This window comes from Trichosurus vulpecula, chromosome 9 (assembly GCF_011100635.1).
Source record: "Trichosurus vulpecula isolate mTriVul1 chromosome 9, mTriVul1.pri, whole genome shotgun sequence".
Classification (NCBI taxonomy): domain Eukaryota; kingdom Metazoa; phylum Chordata; class Mammalia; order Diprotodontia; family Phalangeridae; genus Trichosurus; species Trichosurus vulpecula.
This window is the reverse complement of record NC_050581.1, coordinates 78,087,498-78,107,839: the sequence shown is the minus strand read 5'-3', so window position 1 is coordinate 78,107,839 and position 20,342 is coordinate 78,087,498. Positions and strand designations below refer to the sequence as shown.

The following is a 20,342-nucleotide window of genomic DNA, read 5'->3' as shown; positions in this document are numbered from 1 at the left end:
TGGAGAACAAGGGAGGACTGTGAAAGAGATTATTAAGGAAAATTGGACAAGATTTATTTGACAAGGACAGCATGCATCCCAGGATGCAGGATAAAGATGTCAAATATGACCCAAAGATTTCTGCCTTGGAGTGACTAGATGAATGGTCATGTCATGGACAGAGATGGGACTTGGGAGAGTCAGTTGGAGTGATTCTGCCTTGGTAGAAATGCAAGCTTGATGAAGGCATCTCTCTTATAGCTGTATCTCCAGTATTTAACACAGTGAAAAATGTTCATTGAGTGCAGTGTTTCCATGTGAGACACTTTTTTTTTTCAAATCTGGAGATCATTTGAGCCATCAGGAAGAAGTGTGCCGATTCTCCTATTAGAACTAGAAGGTTAATAATCAACAGAGACATTATTGGTTGGAAAGAATCCACTGATAAGTAAAAGCAGAAAACACTGACATATGGAGTCAAAGGTTAAGGTCTACATTTCTGGAAACCAGAACAGGAACACATAGAAGAGAAGGCGTCAAGATCAGTGAATGTTTGCAGCCCTATCTGCAGCTGAGTCGTTCTTGCAAATAAATATTATTTACAAGTTTGTATGCATAATATACTTTATACAAATTTTACATAAGTAGTATCCTAAGAAATAACAAGTTTTGGAAGCAAAATTGAATCCTATTAAATTGTCAATTTTGTCATATTATTTTGTGTAATGTTGTTAACTTTGCTGGAAGAGCTCAATGTTACATTATTTGAATGCTACCCAATAATGTTCAATGGTGTTTTCCAGTGTTTGAATATTTGCTAATGGTTACAGTTCTTTTTTTTTAAATAACTACCAAACAATATTTCTTATTTATTCAAAAATTTTTAGATAGCTGTAATAATGAGATTATGAAGAATGTTGGAAATATTTTAAGAAAATCAACTTGTTTAGATATGTTTAAGTCAGTAAATGATATATTAGTTTGTAATAATAATAAACCATACATTTATTATTTTCTTTTTTTTTGTAGAAAACCCAAAACTTTTAGTATAACTCACAGAAAAACAATTGTTTATCTTTATGATCACTCATTGATATTTAAAAACATGTAAATAAACTTTTTTAAAATACAGGACAACATGATTTTGAGAACTACAATTTCTCATTCCCAAATCCTGAAGATTAATGTCCATCAGGGATTTGGAAACACTGTTGAAATACATGAATGGATTAAAAAGCATTTAGTTTAAGTGCTTACTGTGTGCTCTGCTAGGTGCTGGGGATACAAACAGAAAATTGATTTAATGCCTGATCTCAAGGAACTTCCATTCTAATTGGAGGACACAACACATAAGAGTTCAGGGCCAGATCTTAGTTTAACACACCAGCTCTTTCCTTCCCTTCCCTTCCCTTCCCTTCCCCTCCCTCCAGCTCTTATCTTCCTGGTCCTTCTCCCATCAATTCTTCCAGGTAGCTGTAAGCTCTCCCTTTGGTCACCAGCACTAAGGGAGTTAAACCAAAGTTGAGGTCAGGAAGGTAGGATCCTAAGAGCACTGAGTCCTCATGTCAGGTGCCCCTAGCTGCTCACTTTGTGGTAATATTTGTTTTCCTAGGATAATCTCCCACCTATAGGCAGGGAAAGCCTGTGCCAGCTTCCCTCCCCTTCCTAATACTATTTTCGTCTCCTCTAAGCTAAACCTCCACATGTAAGAAAACACACATTTATTTTCTCTATGACCCCATCCCAGGTTTCTTGCTTTTTTCCCTACCTCAAAGTAGCCCAGCATTTAACTTAGTCTCTTTATTGTAAGAACTAACATTAACAACTCTACACCAATTAGTATGATATAGCTGGTAAGTTTTGGAGCTAAAATTTGAATCCAGCCCTTTTAACTCCAAATCTAGCCTTTTCCACCTGTTGAATAAAAATTATTAAAAATCCCCCCAAGCTAGCTGGAGGTGGAAAGTAAAACTAGGTTCCTGGGAAGCTTAGGTCCATAGGCAGAAAAAGATGACTGCCTAAGTCTTCATTTCGTCCGTCCAGTGTGTCTGTGGAGATAAACGAGAGAATCAGAGTTGGGCCTGGGATGAGAAAAGAGGGAGAATTGGTCTGGACCACAAAACACACTTCCCACCTCTTCAAGGTCAGATTCTACCTCTTCCAGATTGCTAGGATATGCCTGGTGTAGACGGATCAAGTCTCCCCACAACAAAGTGTTCTTACAGCTACACAAAAAAAGGAATGGGCCAAAAGGAGAGATTTAGTGGAAGAGGAACATAAACCGTTTTTCTCCTTGGCTCCAAAGATCTTCTTGCTTCCCACTCACCCTGGGCAGCAGCCCTTCAGGGGCAGAAGCTGTTGAGGTTCCTCTTGAAGGAATTCTTCAGCAAGGCAAATTAGGTGAGCATTCAATGGACAGTTGGGGTGAGGACAGCAAAGGGGTCCATCCTTATCCTGCCGGTTAGACAGGAGAGAATATTTCCTTTATTGCTCTCACACCACTGCTGAGCTTTCCCCGTGGTCATACCTTAGGGAAGACTATGCTGTCTCACCTGGACTGGCTGTTGGCAGAGAGAGCAGAAGACGTCATCTGCTTCCTTGCCTACCCCTCTCCTTCCTCCTTGAGTGAGGCCTGGTTGCAAAGGCCCAAAAGCAAGAGGCATATGCTGGGGAGGTGGAGGGCTGAGTTCCTGCTGGAAGTCATGTTGTAGCCAGCGCACGGTGAGGGGCAACCGATTCCAAGGGGCCACCTGTAGCATCTGGGCCAGTACCCGAAGGTGGAAAAAAAAGGCCCCCTCTTTCCTGGCTTTGCCACTTACGTGAGCCAGGCGACGGGAGGCCCCAGGGTGCTGCCAGGCCCACTCAAACTGAAGGGAACAGAGATAGAGGACAAGGTGTCCTGGGCACTGAAGCTGTCCTTCCCTTCATTCTCCAACCTGTTCCTTCTCCCCTCACTGCCCACCCCCTCGTCCCCGCTGCGCCCCCCCAACTTACCCACCCCCACCCCAGCCTGACCCCTTACCCTAAGGGCAGCCACATCAGAGGGAAAGCCGTGGACGATGAGGACCATTTCCCTGCAGAAACCACGAGAGAGTCAGGGATACTGTGTGCGGGGGAGCAGGCCTACATGCGATCTAAGGTCCGGGGATGCTTGGGGGCTGCGGTGTGAGGGAGGGAGGGCTTTGGCCTGGCTAGACTGGACGCGCCCGGTGCCTTCCCTCCATCCAGCCGCCCATCCCCCCACTTGCCCGGCCCTGCAAGCAGCTGGGAGGCGGGTAGTCCCTGCCTGATCCCGCCCCCAGGTGCCCGTTACCATGGTGCCCGTTACCAAGGTCCTCGCCCGCTAGTCCTCCACGCCCCTCCCTTCTTGCGCCCGGCGTTGTGCTGCTGGACTCGCCGAGAGGGGTTCACCGTGAAGCCCACGTAGACGCGGCCTCTGTATTTGGGGTTGAGACAGTAGAGAAGGTAGACCCCGAAAAATGGCTGCGGCTTCTTCGCCGCCCGAGAGTCTTCCGCGGGCCCCATCGTTCCCTGCAGAGGATGGAAAGAAGGTAGGGGTAGCCCGGAGGCCGGGGAATAGCTGTCATGGCCGAGGTGTGGTTTTTCTGAAGCCTCTGACCCAGACGTGCTCGTTTACCGGCGGGGGGCTTAGTTCCTGGGGGTCGACACATTGCCTAAAGCGCAGGGCAGAGGACATTGGGGGAGGGAGACCCTCACCAAGCCACGATCGTGACATCGAAACTGGGCCAGAAAAAAAATACAAACGCGGCGGGGGGGGCGGGCCTTTCTGAAAAGAACCGGGAACCCACCCCGAGCAAAGTACTGCACCGGAACTTCCGGAGTGGGCCAATCGCGGGCTCCAATTGGCTAATGGTTAAGTGAGGGCGGAATGGCAGGTCTGAGGAGTAATATAAGGGCAGATGTGACGAACATGGAACTGGGATGGCAACGAATGAGAGCCATCTTGAGGGCGGAAATGACTAGTATAGGACTAAGGAGACAAAACGTGAGCGGTATCTTGAGGGCGGAAACTGCGTCGAAAGGGATCTCTCGGAAGTGACGACAGTGTGGGCGGAAGAGGCGCCGGCTGAGGGTCCTGGGACCGGCCTAGGATTCGGCAACCGAGATGGAGCTGAGTGCAGAGTACCTACGGGAGAAGCTACTGCGGGAATTGGAAGCAGAACACGTGGTGAGTGCGGGGGCGGGGCGGGTCCATTTCCCCCCTCCCCCCATGTGAATTCTGGACCCAAGTGGCTGGAGGGGTGGAGTAGGAGAGGGGAGAAGGGATCCGGGGCCCAGAGGGTATCTTCTTAACCCTTCCCGCCCCGGGCAGGAGGTGGAGGACACGACCCCCTCCCGCTGCGCTTCTAGTTTCCGAGTCCTTGTGGTCTCCTCCAAGTTCCAAGGGAAGCCGCTTCTGCAGAGACACAGGTGAGTGTGAGCGAGCCACCTGCTGCTGTCCCTGGGCGCGTTGCCTCCCTCACACCCCACAATTCCCCGGGGCAGTGACCTCTGACCCTACCTCGGCTTTCCCGCAGGCTGGTGAATACGTGCCTGGCGGAAGAGCTGCAGCATATCCACGCGTTAGAGCAGAAGACCCTGACCCCTGAGCAGTGGGACAAGGAGCGGCAGAAGTGAGGTGCCGAGCAGGGCAGGAGACCCCCACCTCCACATTAAGACATTAAATTTCTGGTCTGTGGCTCGGCCCTTGCTGTGTGCCCTGCACGTGTGTGTGTGTGTGTGTGTGTGTGTTGTCTGTTTTTATTTGTCCGTGTCAGTCTGTCCACCGGGCTTGTTGTGGGTGGAGTGAGGACCCTGGCGTTCTGGGCCCGGTTCAGTCCCTTCACCCCCTTGGGCGGTCCTCTTCCTTTCTGAGTCTCAGTTTTCTCATCTGTAAAATGAGAGTGTTGGACTACGTAGGGCGGCCCTAAGGTCCCCTTGGGCTCTGTTTCTGTGACTCTTTGGCCGAGGTGCCCAGATTTGCCCCCTTATCGGGGGTCCTGTGGGCCAGGGGACTGTGGTGCTTTCCTAGTTGCTGTTGACGAGTCATCCACGTTTCCCCTTCCAGACCGCTGGGTAGGGAATTACCTCCAGCCCCAGCTTCTTCTTGGCTTATTTCCTCAAGCTTAAGTTACCAACTGGTGTACGGAGAAATAACCCCCCAGCAGGGATTTCCCAGCTGTCTAGCAGGCTGAAGCTTCTCAAGGGAAGTTCCTTGTACCCCTGAAATCATATGCTTGGTTTCTTAATGTTGTAACAGCAGCTCTGGGAACTATGAGGTGGCCTGGAAATTTTCCCTTTGAGCCTGGAGAGGTGGAGGACCAGGCTTTTCTCATGCAAAGTCCTTGAATTATGCATAACATGTTAGAACTGAAGGCCAGTATAGAAACTACGTACTCTATGCCGTTATTTAAAGAGGAAACAGACTCAGAAAGAGAAAAGGTTTTTTGAGGGGTTATCATGAAGCAGGTTAATGGAGCCACGACTAGGACTCAGTTCTCCTGACTCAACACAGACTTCTTTACTGGAAAAGAAGAGTTTCTGCTGACTTCCACTTATCCAAGCTTCATCCTACTGTTCCTGTGGGCCACTTTCTCAGGTCCTAAACCACTGCAAGTTTCATTAGCATATGATTGGGAAAAGTGTTTCAAAAAATTACTCTGAGCATCATGTAGTTAGTTAACAACCAGGCTTGTTCCTCAATAACAATTCAGAAAATGACCTCCTTGCTATGTTGGTTAGTTTCACTGAACTGCTTCTCCCCCACCCTTTTTAATCTTTGGAAATGAAAGTAATGTAAAAATAAAAGACAGCAATTAAAATAAGATTGAAAAGAAAAGGCTTTCTGAATGATCTTGGGACAAGAAAAGCTCCTGATGGAGCCAGCAGTGTGGTAAATAGCCCTGGAGCTGGTGTCCTAAAGATCTCATCCTGGGCAGATCATTCAACCTCCCTTACCCTAATTTCTTCATCTGTGGTTGTGAGGACCAAATGAAATAATACATAAGACACTTTCCAACTTAACAGTGCTCTATAAATGTTAACCGTTACTACCACTTGGATTTTTAAAGCAGCTGGTGGGCACAGTGCTCCATGGATCACTCACCCAGGCTCTTTCTGGAAGACTCCTGACTTGAGACAGCTGGGAGACACTGCTACTATGTATCACCAAATTTAGAAATAGATGGAGGGGTGGGGGGCTGGAAGGGACTTTAGAGGTTATCTAGTTCAAATCTAGTTCACTTTATAGAGAAGGAAACTTAAGCCCAGGTATGGTGAAGTAAGTAACTTTACCTGAAGTCACCTGGTGAGGCAGTGCCAAAGTCAAGCTTCAGACTCAAGTTGTCTGATTCCAGATCCTGTGCTTCCTACCAGTCCCTGTGTTATTGCTGACTGATTGATGGGAATAGGATCAGAAAGAACTGAGTACTTACTTGCGGTGTGCAGAGTCCTGGGCACAGCTGTGGTATGAGCTGACCCTTTACTCTTGGGATTTGAAATGAGTTCCCTGACAGGACTCTTAGCATGTTACCTCATGCCAAAAGCTTTCAAATCCTCACAGTTAACAGAATGGAAGGCTAATTGTTTGACAGTCAGCCCAGGGCTCGTATGCAGCAACATATTACTTTTCAGGCCAGACCTCTTGGGAGGTAATACATACTCTTAGCATGCTAGGATGCTAGAAAGGATTCTAAGGCCATCTAGGCCAGCTGTCATTTTACAAGCAATGTTTCTCAAAATCTGTGTATGTGTGTATGCACATGAATCCATATGTATGTATATATACACACATAAGCCATTCACCTTGCTTTTGCTTCCTGGGGAAATTGTAAAATTCACTGTTAAAGAGACAGTGAATAATATCTAACAAAAGAAAGCAGTGATCACAAGGAACAATGGGTCATGCCAGGCTAATCTTATTCCCTGTTTTGTCAGGCTCACTAGACTGATAGGTCAGGGGAATGCTGTGGGCATAGTTTACCTAGGTCTTAGCAAATCACTTTGAAAAAGTCCCCCATGATACATCTTATGGACGAGATGGAGACATATGGGCTAGTCAACAGCAGAAGTCTGGCTTGCATGGTGAAGGTCCTTAAGTACATGCTCTATGGGAATCAGTTGAAGGAAATGAAGATATCCAGCCTGAGGAAGAGATGACTTTTGGGGCAGGGGCCACAGAGGCAGTGAGAGAAGACCGCTGCCTTCAAATATTTAAAGTGATGTCTTAGGAAGTCTTATCAGGCTCAGTTGTAGAGAGGTGTACTTAGACTTGAGGTCAGGACAAATTTCTTAGCATTTAGGGCTATTCAGAAGGGGAACGGACTGCCTTAGAAGCTAGTGCTTCCCTGCTAGAGGTCCTCAGACAGAGGCTAGGTGGTCCCTTGTTAGTCTGGGTTGGGACTGGACTAGATGGGCTTAAGATCTCTCCACCTTTGAGATTCATGATTCTAATGCTCCTCTTGGGGAAGTGATGTGAGTTCATACTCCACAGAAGGAAACCCATGTCAGTACTTTTTCATTGCTTTTCATTTCTGACCAAAAATGGAATTCCTTCAGCTTCCTGCCACCTGCCTTGTTCGACAGATGTGGCTCTGAATGACTCAGCACTTTCCAGAAATCAGACCCACCTTCAGAGCATAAGTTTTACTGATTCGGAAGATACCTAGAAGAATAACCTCGGGGCTCTAAAGGCAGCCCCCAAAGAGAATTTCCGTAAATGCTTTGCACAATAGTATAATTATAATAGGTGTAAGGCCTCTTAGAGTGACTGCTTTGAAAATCACTACTGTCAAAGGAAGGGTTAATTGTTAACCAGTGAGCTAAAGGACGGTGCTGTATGGAATCAGGGAATGGCTGAAAGTAGGCTTTGTTTTACATCAGCCCTCAAATAAATTGATCATGACAGTTTGGTGTGGCTGAAAAGCATTGGGTTTGAGAGTCTGTTCTAGCCCTGGATCTGCTACTAATTAATATGTGACCATAAATAAAATAACTTTCCCTCTCTGGATCTCAGCTGCTCCATCTGTAAAGTGAGGGATTAGGCTAGATGCTAGAGTATCTCTCAGGTCCGTGCTTCCCCTTCTGACATTTTAGGATTCTGCACCACAGTTACTATTACCGAGGTCACTAAAGTTCTCTGTCCTTGACAAAATAGGCAGAGACTTAGGGGAAGGACTGATGGTCACACTTGGGTTCTGGCTTGCCAAGTAGTTGGCTTGCACCCTCAGAACTTAAGGTGGGGGTGCTGAAGCCTAATCTGTCTAAAGTGTGGAAATTGAATGTTAGCTCTTGTGTTTTATCTCTGCTCTCAGAGCCTCCCCATCTTTGTCCAGGTGAGGCATCCCAGCCTCCCTTTAGACAGCCACAAAGGTGTTGAAACCTTTGAAGTTAGTAGAGTGTAGGAAGTATCAGAAAATAAAACCATTTTATTTTTCTTTGCTTGTAAGGCCCACCCCATCCCATAAGGTATGGGGACATGAGAGGGGGAAGGTGGGTGCTCTCACAGGCTTAATTCAACCAGTGACTTCTGCCCATGGGGCAGGGCCCAGCCAGGTCTTGGGTACGAGGGCCAACTACTTCCCTGTGATTTTCTCCTCCAGCTCATCTAGGCGCTTCTGCTGCTCCTGCACTGTGGCCCGTAACTGCCGCAGCTCTTCCTCCAGCCGAGACATAGCCTCCTGGGAAGAGAGGCAGCCTGGAGTTGAGGTGCTAGGCCTGATTCCCCCCACAGTATGCTCTCCACCACCTTCATCCCTTAACTCCATCTTGGGCTTCCATCTCCGAGGGCTGACCGCTTATCCTCTCCTAGTTTCTCCTTCATTCTGGCCCATTTCCCATATCTGGCTGCCTTGTTCTACTTGTTTACCCCCAACCCTTCCTGCTCCCTCTTCTTCTAGGCTGGGCATGTGTCCCTGAACTCTGCTCTCCCTCCCTTCCCCTTTTACCGTGCTAGGGACTGCGCCGGACTCTGTGGTCCCACGCTTGCGGCCACTGTCCAGTCCCCTGTTGACTCTCAGCTCCCGGCTCTTGGGAGGCACATAGCCATCCTTAAGAGACACAAGTAGGGGCCCTGCGTCCTTGCCGCCCAGCCATTCTTCTGCTGTGAGCGCAGGATCTGGTCCAGCCGTGGGTGGGTACAGGTCCTCTTGGAAAAGGTCTGACTGTGGGAGTAAGGTGTAGGGAGGGTGGGGTCTAGGTGTTGTATCTCACACAGGGGTCGCCTCCTACTGGCTCTTGGGGGTAGTGAGAGTCTAAAACTCATTCCTGTTACCCTGGGTGTGAAATCACTGATATCTGAGCTGTAAGGCTCAGAGATACCACCCCCCTTTCCCTCCTCCTTCCTACCCCAACAGCCTTCCTCATGGAGATGTTGGGCCCTCAGGACCATCTTCCCAGACCCTGATCTATGACATCCCATTGTCCAGTGGAAAGGCTGGTTCCCCAGGGTATGGGACCCAGAAGATCAAGCAAGGAAGATGGAAAGTTAGGTAAACGTGTGTGGGGAGGGGTAGGATCTCACCTTCCTAGGCACAGTCATAGCGATGGGTTCACACTTCCGCTCATGTAACTTGTAGAATCTGTAGGGACATACATTTTTGGTGAGCTAAACTGCCTAGTGGTCAGTGCTGGCTTGGGGTAAAAAGGAAAGGGTAACCAGGCCAAGGGATAGTCCCTCACCTGGCAATCTCACATTTGTTGACCTCCAGGCCCCGCTTGGGCATGTAGCCCATCCCTCGTTGGGACTCCTTAGAGCTGAACATGGACAAGTAGTGCAGGAACGGGGCTTCTGCTGTGATCTCAAAATAACGTATGGAGCTGTCCCCCTGGGGATGGGAGCAGGGAGTTAAGTACCCAGAGAAATGCCACATTCCCATCCCCAAGGCCTACAGCTTCCCCACATAGGTCCTCTTGCCCCTTCCCACTTCCCTGCCCAGTCCCCAGAACCAACCCCCCCCCCCCCCCGCCCAGCCTAACCACCTTGCCACAAAGGTAGACGATGTTGGTGTCAGGGTCAAAGAAGGGAAGTAGCACCCCACTGCTTGTGTCCAGTTCTTGCAAGGACAGAGGTTCCTCAAGCTTCTGCTGTAAGGACAAGAGTGTGGGAGCTGGCTCAGCCATCAGCCCCTATGGGGGCCAGTCCCCAAGGGAGCCCTCCCCGGATAACTAAGAGCCTGTCTTGCCATTTGGCCCCATGAGCTCCAGGAATGTAAGAGCTGAGCAAGACAAGGGATCCACTAGACTAATGCCATCATTTTACAGAGAAGCAAGCTGAAGCCCAGAGCAATGAAGTGACTTGATAAATGACATATTTAGTAGGGCTGGATCTCTGGATGCCTCTTCCCAGGCTCTGATCACTGGACTAGGCTTTCACAGTCCAAAGATTCTTCCTAGTGTCTGACCTTCATTCCCTTTGCCTTAACCTTGTGGCATCCCCCTCTCTCATAGGTCTCCTGGGGGTGGAGAAGATATTCTCTCACCCTTTCAACCTGTTTCCTTTCCCCAGTTTTAGCCTGGGGTGTTTCACTCACCATGTCCCACAAGGCCACCTGCCTCTCACTCATCCTGCTGAAGCCTGTGGTGAGGATCTTCCCGTCTGACACAAACACAGCACGGACTGGCCGCGTCCCTTCATGAGGACGCTCTTTCTCCTGAAGGGATGTGTGAGGTGGGATTAGTCAAGCTTGTTTTACCCAAAGAGGAGAGACCCCAAGGGTCAGAGAATAGTTTGGAGGTCATTAGGAAGAGAATCCTCCCCACTGAAACAGGACCCTTGCTTGACAGAGGGATGCTTTCAGTGGGTGGGAGTGAGGACAAGAACAGGAAGAAAAATCACAGCCTGTGGTTACTCACAGCTATAATTGTGCCCTTTCGGGGGTCAATGACTCGGACCCGCTTGTCCCGGCAGGAGGTACAGAGCAGTGCTCCATCTCGGTTCCAGTCCACACTGTAGATGGTGTCTGGGTGTACATCTGGGCCCAGGGTCAGCATAGCAGACCCAGTCCCCACATCCCACACTAGGATCACATTGTCACAGCCTGTGGGAAAAGGCAAGGGTGGGGCGGTGAGAATCTAGAGGATGCCCTCCACCCCACGTTGCATGTTCCTTCATACGGGTGTGGCCGGTCCCTGCACCCATGCCCACCTCATACCTGCACTGAGCAGCACATTTTGGGCAGTTGGGTGCCAGACCACAATGCCCACTCGCTTGGTGTGCCCCTCTAGTGTGACCACTGGCTCCCGGAGAGGTAGAGTCAGGCCTCCATCAGGGATCTCCCACACCTGAGAGGATAGAGAAGGAATCCTGCTTTCTCTGACTCCATCCTCCCTTGTGACCAGCTCTCTTTGTCCTGTTTTCTGCTCTAATGAGTGACCTGCACAGATTCATCTGACTCCATTTCTCCAGTAATCTTCCCATCCCTGTCCCTCAGTTCCTTGGACTCTTTGACACCTCCCTCAGGTTCCTAGCTCTTCTGCTCTGCCTTCCTTGGCCTCAGCCTTGGGACTTCCCTTTCTAGCCCCCGAACTCACCATGACCATGCAGTCCTCAGAGCCGCTGGCAATGACGTTGTCATTGTGGGGACACCAGGCAATGTCCAGGACAGGAGCTGTGTGACCACAAACAGTGGGCACATTCTTGTCTACCCGGCCAGTCTAAGAGACAGGAGGTCAGGGAGAAGGTCAGGGTTCCCTGCAACAGACTAACCTGGAGCCCAGCCTTGACCCTGTATGCAATATGACCCCCACTATGGATTATGTCCTCCATACTCCTCTTCCTCCCACATCTGGGCTTGAAGAAAAGAGGAAGGTGGAGGTAATCTAAAATACCAAAGGATTGTGTACACTTTGGCAGGAAGGCATAGCAGTGATGGAAGAAACAGAGAAGCTGTACCTGTATATTGGTGAGGGAACTGGAGAAATGTGTCCTTAGGGGGTGGGTGGGAGTAAGGCTCCTTTTGCTCTCCTGCTGGCCACAGATTACTTTGTAAAAGAAAGCTAGCTACCTGAGTAGATGGATAGTGGGTGGGAGGGAATGTCCAGATGAGGGGGGAGTCATGACAGTAGTTGAAAGAACTCTGGACTAGGCGTGAGGAACTTTAGGACCCAGTGCTGCCATTCAGCAGACATGTGACCCAGGAGTAGTCATGTTCCCTCTGTTTCCTCATCTATCAAATGAAAGGGATGAACTAGAGGATTTCTAAGGTACTTTCCAGTTCTATGTTAAGAATTCCCCCTAGTTTCTTCCATCCCACCATATTCTTGAGATCCATTGGAGTTGAGGAAGTGTCTACCATTCCCTCCCTCCAAGCCTAGAAGAGTGGGGAATGAGAAAGGATCATCTTCAAGTGCCGGGATAGGGAACTTGTGACCTCGAGGCCACATGGGGCCTTCTAGGTCCTTGGGTGACTGAATCCGAGTTTTACAGCACAGATCCTTTTCTTAAGGGAATTTATTCTGTGAAGTTTGGATTCAGTCAAGGGGCTGCACTTGAGGACCTAGAGGGCCACATGTGGCCTTGAGGCCACAGGTTCTCCACCCTTGTTCTAGCATATCTTTCCCCTGAAGATCAGGGGCTTCTCTGTTTTCTTTGTGGTGGAGGTTTGAGAAGGGAAGCTGAACTATGGGGATGGGGAAAGAGGCTGGAGAGGGAGCTAAATCCCTGTGACTGGGACCTTGAAGCTATAGTAATGGACTGCTTGGAGGAACACCCTGGAGAGTGGGGGGTGGATGTCTGTTGAAGAAGGAAGGGGCTAAGGTATTTGAACCCCCTAACCTGTACCCTTTGGCCTAAAGCAAGGTGTAGGAGGTTTGGAAACAAGGCCTTTCTTCTGGGGGCTGCAGGCTGAGCAGGGTTTCCGGTGTGGAGAGTAGGGTGGGGGAGGCCAGGGGCTGAGCTCCCAGCACCCAAAACCACTTCCTCTTCTGTTTGTCTGCATCAGCCCATTTAAGGTAACAACCTCAGACTTCAGACTACCCCCCTCCCCCCAACCCAAGTTGCAGAAGCAGGGCTGAAAAGGGAGGCTGGGGCATCAGATCAGGGGGAGGAGTCCCCTCAAACTAGACCCCCCACCACCATCCCTTCCTAGTCCCCAGTTAAGTCCCTAAGCAGAAGGGCAGCTGACCCACAGATTATGAGGTGGGGAGGGAAACATGGGATATCTTGTTTCTGTCCTTTGGACCAGATTTCTTAAGGTACACTCTGTTGGCCCTTTAGCTTTTTTCTGGTCCACTATGGAGCCTCCCTTCCCCTAGGTGATGTCCCTAAAATGAGGCCACCTGAAGAAATGGAAGTGAAAAGATGGGGGAATTAGGAGACAGGGTCTAGATCTAGGTCAGCTAATAACTGACCTTGGACAAGTCAAGTCTCCTGTCTGGGCTTTGTTTGTCTCTTCTAAGCAAGTTGGATTAGGTTCCTCACCTCTCTTGAAGGCCTAAAATTGCTGGATTCTAAAACCCTGGGTCAGGGACATTTCTTTACTACCTGGGGGCTTTGGGGGCTGAGGGTGCCTTTATTTCCCCATCCCCTTTCCCATAGGAGGTTTACCCTTCTGGTTTCTCCCATCTCCCAGGACTTATCATCACCTTGGTCAGGGGCAGCACCAGAAAGGCCCCACCCCCACTGGCTTCGCAGATCAAGGCCATAAACTTGGGGTTGACAGCACAGAACCCACTGTCCCAAGTGGTCTGGGAGACTCTAACATCCTCATAACACTGGTCAGCCTTGGCTGGTTGCCCAAACACGTGTCGGAACTTGCTGCTTCGGACCACCTGTCGGCTCATCCTGGGGGTGGACATAAGGAAAGAGACTCAGACAAGTCCTGTGAGCTTCTCACCTCCTCCCAGCTCCACCCTGTCACAGGAAATGAGCTAAAAGAGCAGCCTCCTGACTGATGTCTCAACTTCCAGCCTTCCCTCTTCCAGACCATGCTCCTGCATCAGTTCTAAAATTCCTACCGCACAGCGTTGATTCTAGTACCTCTTCCTACCACCTTTATTCAGGAAGTTCTCTCTTGACTACTGAATCAAGTCCAAATTCCTCATCCTGGTATTCAAGGCCTTCCTTGAGCTTACCTTTCCAGCCATTGTTTTCCATGACATTCCACACTGCAGAAACCCTGGGCTGTACTCCATTCATTGGTGTGCCTGTGCCCATGCCTACCAGTGCTGTCCCTCTTCCTGACATCTCCCCACTCTCCATCTGCACACACGGACTGCATGATTTCTCCTTTCTCAACTCCTACAGCATGTTGCTGTCTGTGCTACCCAGTTGGCATTTATGCATCATCTGGCATTTGTTAATTATCTTTTCATGTCTCATCTTCCTAACTTGACTACTCTGCATGAGAACGGAGATAGGGTCGTATTCATGCATCTTGCCTTCTCTCATAGCACCTAGTACAAAAAATCCTGCACACAAGTAGGTGATCCATGGACTTGAATGAATGACTGCTGCCAGGGAATAGTGGGAATAACCTTTGCAAGTCCCCTCCTGTCCCCAGCAGACGTGTTTCTAGAAATGGTCCCCCTTGTGCTGCTATGCCCCTCTCCTGGTCCTTTAGAGACCAGAGGCTCTGAGAATGCAGGGACACCCCCCCCCTTCTAGGAGGCCATGAAGGTTAGGCATAAAGGAGAGGCCAAGATTCATTTACATCTGATACCTGTCCCTTTTAGGACCTCCCATGCTGAGAAAACTCCATCACTGGATCAGACAAGGTTCAGAAGCAGCGGAGGCTGAGACCTCACCCAGAGCCTGGTGCTCCAGCCCTCCCCTTTATCCCCCAAAACCTTGCACCACCTGCTCAGCCCATGGGGGATGGATATACAGAGGATTCTGTCTTTAAACCCCATATACTCCATGATCCCAGATCCCCATCCCTGACTGGCCCCTGTCCTCGAGGAGGTAGTGTGACTGTTGATTCCTGCTCTTGTCCCTCCATCCTCTTCCTGGGATGCTCTGCTTTAGCAAACTAGGCCTCACTGGGGAGGGAAGTGGAGAATTCTGGGCCTGAGCTAGAAGAACCACAGCATAGGCTAGAATCTAGGCAGCAAGGGCAACAGGTTGCGTGCCCCTCAGAGGGTAGGGGGGCCATGGGTGGAAGAGCATAAAGGTCTGCTGCTGTCCTGAATCTTGACCCCCTTCCCACCTATCCCTCTGACTCACAGGGCAGAGGACCCTAGCTGTCTATCTCAGGCCCAGGGAAGGCAAGTTCTTGAACGTGCCTAGGTTGATTTGATTTGATGGGGTTTTTTTTGTTGTTGTTGGGGGAGGGAAGAGCAGGAAGCTGCTGCCCCACCCAGTCCCCCTTCCCACCCCAGGTACCCTGCAGGGCTCAAAAACCACAGAAAGGGGAACTTAGGGTTTTCTTGTTTTTCTCTTAAACCTCTTCCTGTCTCCTAGTTCTGAGTATTCTGCTTATCCTTCTGCCTTCCCTGCCTCGGCTGAACACCTCCCGTGCTCTGGGGGATTTGTTCTCAGGCCTGCTCCCTTGGACTCTTCCAGGGGAGCTGTGAGGAGGTGGGGGTGGGGATGGAACTCAGAATCTCACCCACAAGCTCCTCCCTTCCCATCCCCCCGACTCGACCTCTACAGTGATCCAGGGCTGGCAATGAAGGCTATTAAGACACCCCACCCACACAGACGCAGAAATAGTCAAACATAGGAGAGGCACACAAATACTTGGGGTGGGAATATAACTCTGACATCTCTGTCCCCACAGCCTACATTTCTCCCACACTCAAACCCACACCCACAGGTGGCTGATAGGTGGGTGGATACCCAGACCCTCCAAGCCTCCCCGTGGATGCATCCCTTCTTCTCCCTAAGTCCCTCAGGCTCACCTGATGCAAACTGAGATCCAGGAAGGCCAGGCCTGATGAGGAGGAAGGAGCTGAAGCCGGAGCCTGGTAGACACCACCCGCCCGGCAAAGGATGCTCCTGTCAAGACAATGAATGAGAAGCAGACGGCTTAGCCCAGCCCCTTTAAGAACGGCAGCACCCCTTTGGGGAGGGAAGGGGGCAGGGCTATTAAATGGAACACGCCCACTACTCTTCCTTTGACTGTCTTTAGGTCTCGGTTGCCCCCATCCTGCCCCAGGCTAAGTTCACCAGCAGAGTGGGAGAGATGGAGAGAGGAGGCAGTCGTGCGTGAACCCTTTTAAGGGAAGGTCTTCAGGTGACGGGGCCGTTCTCTCTGCTCCTTTTCGGTAGGGCTGGTCAAGGATGCTCAGTCCTATTAGAAATGATCCTCCATCCAGAGCTTGAAGGGACCTTAAAGGAATCCCCCATCTTACCTACGAGGAAACTGAGGCCCAGAGATGCTGGGTGACTGTCCCAACGCTGTGCAGGTAATAGGCCTCGACATGAGCTAGGATTAGAATTTAGACCCAAGTATTCTGCAAATCCCAGGCTCGTTCTACTTCACCACGCTGCCTCCTGAGTTCATGTTTTTAATGTCCAAATGCATGGAGCCCTTCTCTTCTCTCTCCCCCTCCTCCTTCTCCCCTCCAGCCCCCCAATTTGATTCCCTTCAGTCTCAGTCTCTTATCTCTGTTATAAGTAGGGAGCTCCCACAGGCAGGGCTCTCGCATCAGACCTATTCCATTCCCCTACTCTCCCTCTCCCCACCAACCCCGCCCCAGTCCCCCCGTCCCCCCCCCCCACCCTGAGCGTTCCGAATGCTTGTATTCCACCATTCCCCTAACCTAGGTACATATTGGGCCCTCAGGGTTTTGTATAGTTAAAAGCACTGGACTGGCTAGTTTCCAGGTCTTTACTACTGACTCCCTGAGGAGGAGAAGACAGCTAATTTCAAAATCACCTTGGAAAGGGATGGCGGGGAGGGGTGTAGTCTGGCAATCTTGTACACAGTAAGCTCTTAATAAATGCTTGTTGAGTGACTGATTGAAGAAAGATTTAAAGGAAGAGAAGGAAAGAGGGTCCTGAACTTTTGAAGAAGGCTGAAGGGTGAACAGGAGCTGCCATGTCATCCATTCCTCCCTCTACCCCGACTCCACTTGAGATCTGCTGGATGTTTCCGATTAACAGGAGAGCCTTTATGCTACCCCAGTACTACCCTCACTCAGCCACTCCGTCACAGTCAGGAAGGCTTTCACAAGTCTAACATAAATCTCTCCAGAAGCACCTCCAATCCATTTTCTCTAGGTCAGTAGTCTCTGAAGAGGTTTTTGCTGAGAGCTGGGGCTGAGTGGTCGAGTCTCATGAACTCATATTTATAAATACAGTATGATTCTCCTTTATTATCTGGCAATTTCCATATTAAAACTGGATTAAACGGAGGTGCCATTCCTTAACTGTCTTCTTTATTACCTATCTACAGTGGCTGTGCCTCAGAACAAATACAGGATAGCAGAGACTTGGATGGGCAGATATTGACAAGAAAAACATCTGGGGGCTTTATACATACAGTAAGTAAACTGTGATGTAACTGCGAATGAGGGCATCTTAGGAGGGACACTGAAACACTGGTGAATTTTTAGAGGAAGGTTGTTTAAGATAATGAAATCCTAGAAATCATATCATTTGAAGGAACTAAGAATATGTCATTTGGAAAGATAAAACTTAGGAGGAAAACAAAACAGTCATGGAGAAGAGGGATTAGGTTTCCCCCCCCCCCCCCCCCCCCCCCCCCCCCCCCCCCGCCTTTCCCCCTCTCCCCATGTCACTGCACAGGGCAGAATCAGTTGGGAGAAGTTTATGGGATCATAGGTTTTAGAACTGAAAGGAAACATAGAAGTCATCTAATCCAACCCTGTCATTTTATAGGTGAGGAAACCGAGGTCTAGAGAGGGAATGATCTGCCTGAGGTTGCCTAGGGCAGTAAGAAGCAGCGTAAAAATTCAAACTCAGGTCCTCTTTGGAGAGACTGATTGGCTCAAAGTAAGGAAGACCTTTCTTATGACCAGAGCTGTCCCAGGTTGGAACAAATGGGCTGCCTCATGAGAGATAATGAGCTTCTCTTCAAGAGAATTATTCAAGCAGAGGCTAGCTACCCGTCAGAGACTCGTCGAGGACTTCCTGTGCTGAGGGAAGTTGGGCTGGTTGATCCTTCCAATGGCAGAGTGAATGATGCTGATTTTCAGTGGAGTTGCTGACTATACAAGGAAACCACGTGGTGTGATGGAAATAACACCAGACTAGAGCAGAAGACCTATGATGTCCCAGTTCCACCATTTACTGCATGGCCTTCCCCTCTTTTGAGTCTCAATTTCTCCATCTGTAAAGTGAGGCCAAAAAAAAAAAAAAAAGAGAATATGCGTAGGCAAAGAAAACAGAAGATCACTTTTTGTAGATGATATGATGGTGTACTTAGAGAACTCCAGGGAATCAACTGAAAAATCAATTGAAATAACTTTGGCAAAGTTTCAGGAGAGAAGATAAATCAATCTAAATCATGAACATCCCTATATATAAAAATCTCAAAACCCAGCAAGAGGAGCTGGAAAGATAGATTCCATTCAAAAGAACTACAAGTTACAAAATAACTTGGTATTCATACCAAGATTCACCCAGGGACTATAGAAATCTATATGTGAATCTAACAATAAAACATTTTTTGCAAAAATACAGACCTAAATAATTTTGTTCATGCTTTTTAGTTGTGTTCAACTCTTTGCAACTCCAGTTGGAGTTTTCTTGGCAAAGATATTTGAATGGTTTGCCACTTCCTTCTCCAGATCATTTTACAGATGAAAGATATTTGAATGGTTTGCCATTTCCTTCTCCAGATCATTTTACAGATGAGGAAACTGAGACAAACAAGGTTGAGTGACTTGCCCCGGGTCACACAGCTAGTAAGTGCCTGAGGGCAAATTTGAACTCTAGTCTTCCTGACTCCAGGCCTGGTGATCTATCCATTGGGACACCTACCTGCCACAATAACATAGGGTTTCATAAACCCAAAGACCCCAGCTACTGGGGTAAGAACTCACAATCTGACCAAAAACTGCTGGGAAAATCAGACAGTAGACTTGGAGAAATTAGGTTTAGACCAGCACTATACACCAAGATAAGTCCCAAACAGATACGCAATCTAGCTATAAAAAGTCATGTTACAAACTAATTAGGGGAGCAAGGAACACATTATCTTTTGGATCTACGGATAAGGGAAAAGTTTATAAATAAACAAGTGATAAAGGTTGCAAAGACAAAATGAACAATTTTAATGATATAAAATCAAAAAGCTTTTGCACAAGCAAATGGAAACAGGTAATTGGGGGAAAAAATCTTTGTGACATTTCACTGATAAAGTTGTAATTTCCAGGATAGGGCAGCTAGGTGGCGCAGTGAATAGAGCTCTGGCCCTGGAGTCAGGAGGACCTAAGTTCAAATCCAGCCTTAGACCCTTGACACATTTACTAGCTGTGTGACCTTGGGCAAGTCACTTAACCCCAATTGCCCTGCCTTCCCCCTCTGCAAAAAAAAATAATAATAAATTCCAGGATATAATAAGGAACTGATTTAAATTGATAGGAAGCCATTTCTGAACAGGCAGTTTTCAAAGGAAGGTATCAAACTTCTAAAAATCATATGAAAAAATGCTCTAAATCACAAGTAATTAGCAAAATGTGAATTAAGGGAACTTTGAGGTTCCACCTCAAACCTATCAGACTGACAAAGATGACAAAAAAGGAAAATGACAAATGTTGCAGGGGCTGCTGGAAAACAGGTACACTAATGCACTGTTAGTAGAGCTGTGATTTGATCTAGCTATTCTGGAAAGAAATTTGGAACTATACCCAGAAAATTACCATACTGTTCATACCCTTTTGGCCCAATTATACCACTAAGAAATAAAAGAAAGAAGAAAAGTATCTATAAATACAAAAATATTTATATCAGCTCTTTTCATGGTTGTTAAAAATGAGAAATTAAGGGCATCCTACTGGGGAACAAATTCTAGTATATGGATGTAATGGAATATTATTGTGCCATAAAAAAATTACAAAGTGGAAAATTTCTGAGAAAACTGGGAAGATCTTTATGAACTGATGCAGTGAGAAGTAAGCAGTAACAAGAGATTTTTACAATGACAACATTATATAAAAAAGTTAGAACCCTGATCAATGTAGTATTCCACAAGTCCAAAAGAATGTAGATAGAACATCTAACTCATCTCCTGACAGAGAATTGTTTAACTTAAAATGCAAAAAGAGACATACGCATGCATTGCTAATATGGGAGTTTTTGCCAGACTATATAGCCATGTATTGAGGGATTATTTTTTAAGTAAAGTGAGGCTAATGAGTGTCTTGTCTCTCTCACAGAATTCTGATGGTCAAATAAATAATAGATATGAAAGGGCTTTGTAAACTGTAAATTTTCATGCAAATGTGACTTATTCTAC

The 20,342-nt window shown here is 48.2% G+C and overlaps 3 protein-coding genes across 11 annotated transcripts; 1 reads left to right on the top strand and 2 right to left on the bottom strand.

Moving 5' to 3' along the window:
- Positions 1 to 32: 32 nt before the first annotated feature.
- Positions 33 to 3,866, bottom strand: SLX1A (SLX1 homolog A, structure-specific endonuclease subunit). 6 transcript variants are annotated; one of them, XM_036738003.1, is made up of 7 exons: positions 3,697 to 3,866; positions 3,308 to 3,510; positions 3,002 to 3,053; positions 2,532 to 2,846; positions 2,306 to 2,433; positions 2,114 to 2,204; positions 33 to 2,027 (listed from the first exon to the last, which is right to left on the bottom strand). In XM_036738003.1, exons 2-7 carry the CDS (start codon positions 3,502 to 3,504, stop codon positions 1,998 to 2,000), a joined length of 813 nt encoding a protein of 270 aa, XP_036593898.1. In that variant the 5' UTR covers positions 3,505 to 3,510; positions 3,697 to 3,866; the 3' UTR covers positions 33 to 1,997. The 6 variants fall into 6 exon arrangements, with proteins under 6 accessions (XP_036593898.1, XP_036593899.1, XP_036593896.1 ...); XM_036738004.1 differs by having other exon boundaries at positions 3,789 to 3,812; XM_036738001.1 differs by having other exon boundaries at positions 3,617 to 3,777.
- A 168-nt stretch (positions 3,867 to 4,034) lies between these two features.
- Positions 4,035 to 18,499, top strand: BOLA2B (bolA family member 2B). Of its 3 annotated transcripts, XR_005009116.1 has the most exons (5): positions 4,076 to 4,168; positions 4,313 to 4,410; positions 4,518 to 4,671; positions 17,316 to 17,403; positions 17,762 to 18,499. XR_005009116.1 is itself a non-coding variant. In XM_036738011.1 (3 exons), exons 1-3 carry the CDS (start codon positions 4,106 to 4,108, stop codon positions 4,615 to 4,617), a joined length of 261 nt encoding a protein of 86 aa, XP_036593906.1. In that variant the 5' UTR covers positions 4,035 to 4,105; the 3' UTR covers positions 4,618 to 5,804. The 3 variants fall into 3 exon arrangements, 2 of the variants coding, with proteins under 2 accessions (XP_036593906.1, XP_036593908.1); XM_036738011.1 differs by lacking the exons at positions 17,316 to 17,403; positions 17,762 to 18,499 and having other exon boundaries at positions 4,035 to 4,168; positions 4,518 to 5,804; XM_036738013.1 differs by lacking the exons at positions 17,316 to 17,403; positions 17,762 to 18,499 and having other exon boundaries at positions 4,106 to 4,168; positions 4,351 to 4,410; positions 4,518 to 5,804.
- Positions 8,386 to 15,929, bottom strand: CORO1A (coronin 1A). 2 transcript variants are annotated; one of them, XM_036737999.1, is made up of 11 exons: positions 15,817 to 15,929; positions 13,561 to 13,759; positions 11,509 to 11,631; positions 11,130 to 11,259; positions 10,831 to 11,015; positions 10,509 to 10,628; positions 9,958 to 10,062; positions 9,658 to 9,803; positions 9,500 to 9,557; positions 8,925 to 9,140; positions 8,386 to 8,657 (listed from the first exon to the last, which is right to left on the bottom strand). In XM_036737999.1, exons 2-11 carry the CDS (start codon positions 13,756 to 13,758, stop codon positions 8,553 to 8,555), a joined length of 1,386 nt encoding a protein of 461 aa, XP_036593894.1. In that variant the 5' UTR covers position 13,759; positions 15,817 to 15,929; the 3' UTR covers positions 8,386 to 8,552. The 2 variants fall into 2 exon arrangements, with proteins under 2 accessions (XP_036593894.1, XP_036593895.1); XM_036738000.1 differs by having other exon boundaries at positions 9,958 to 10,059.
- Positions 18,500 to 20,342: the final 1,843 nt, after the last annotated feature.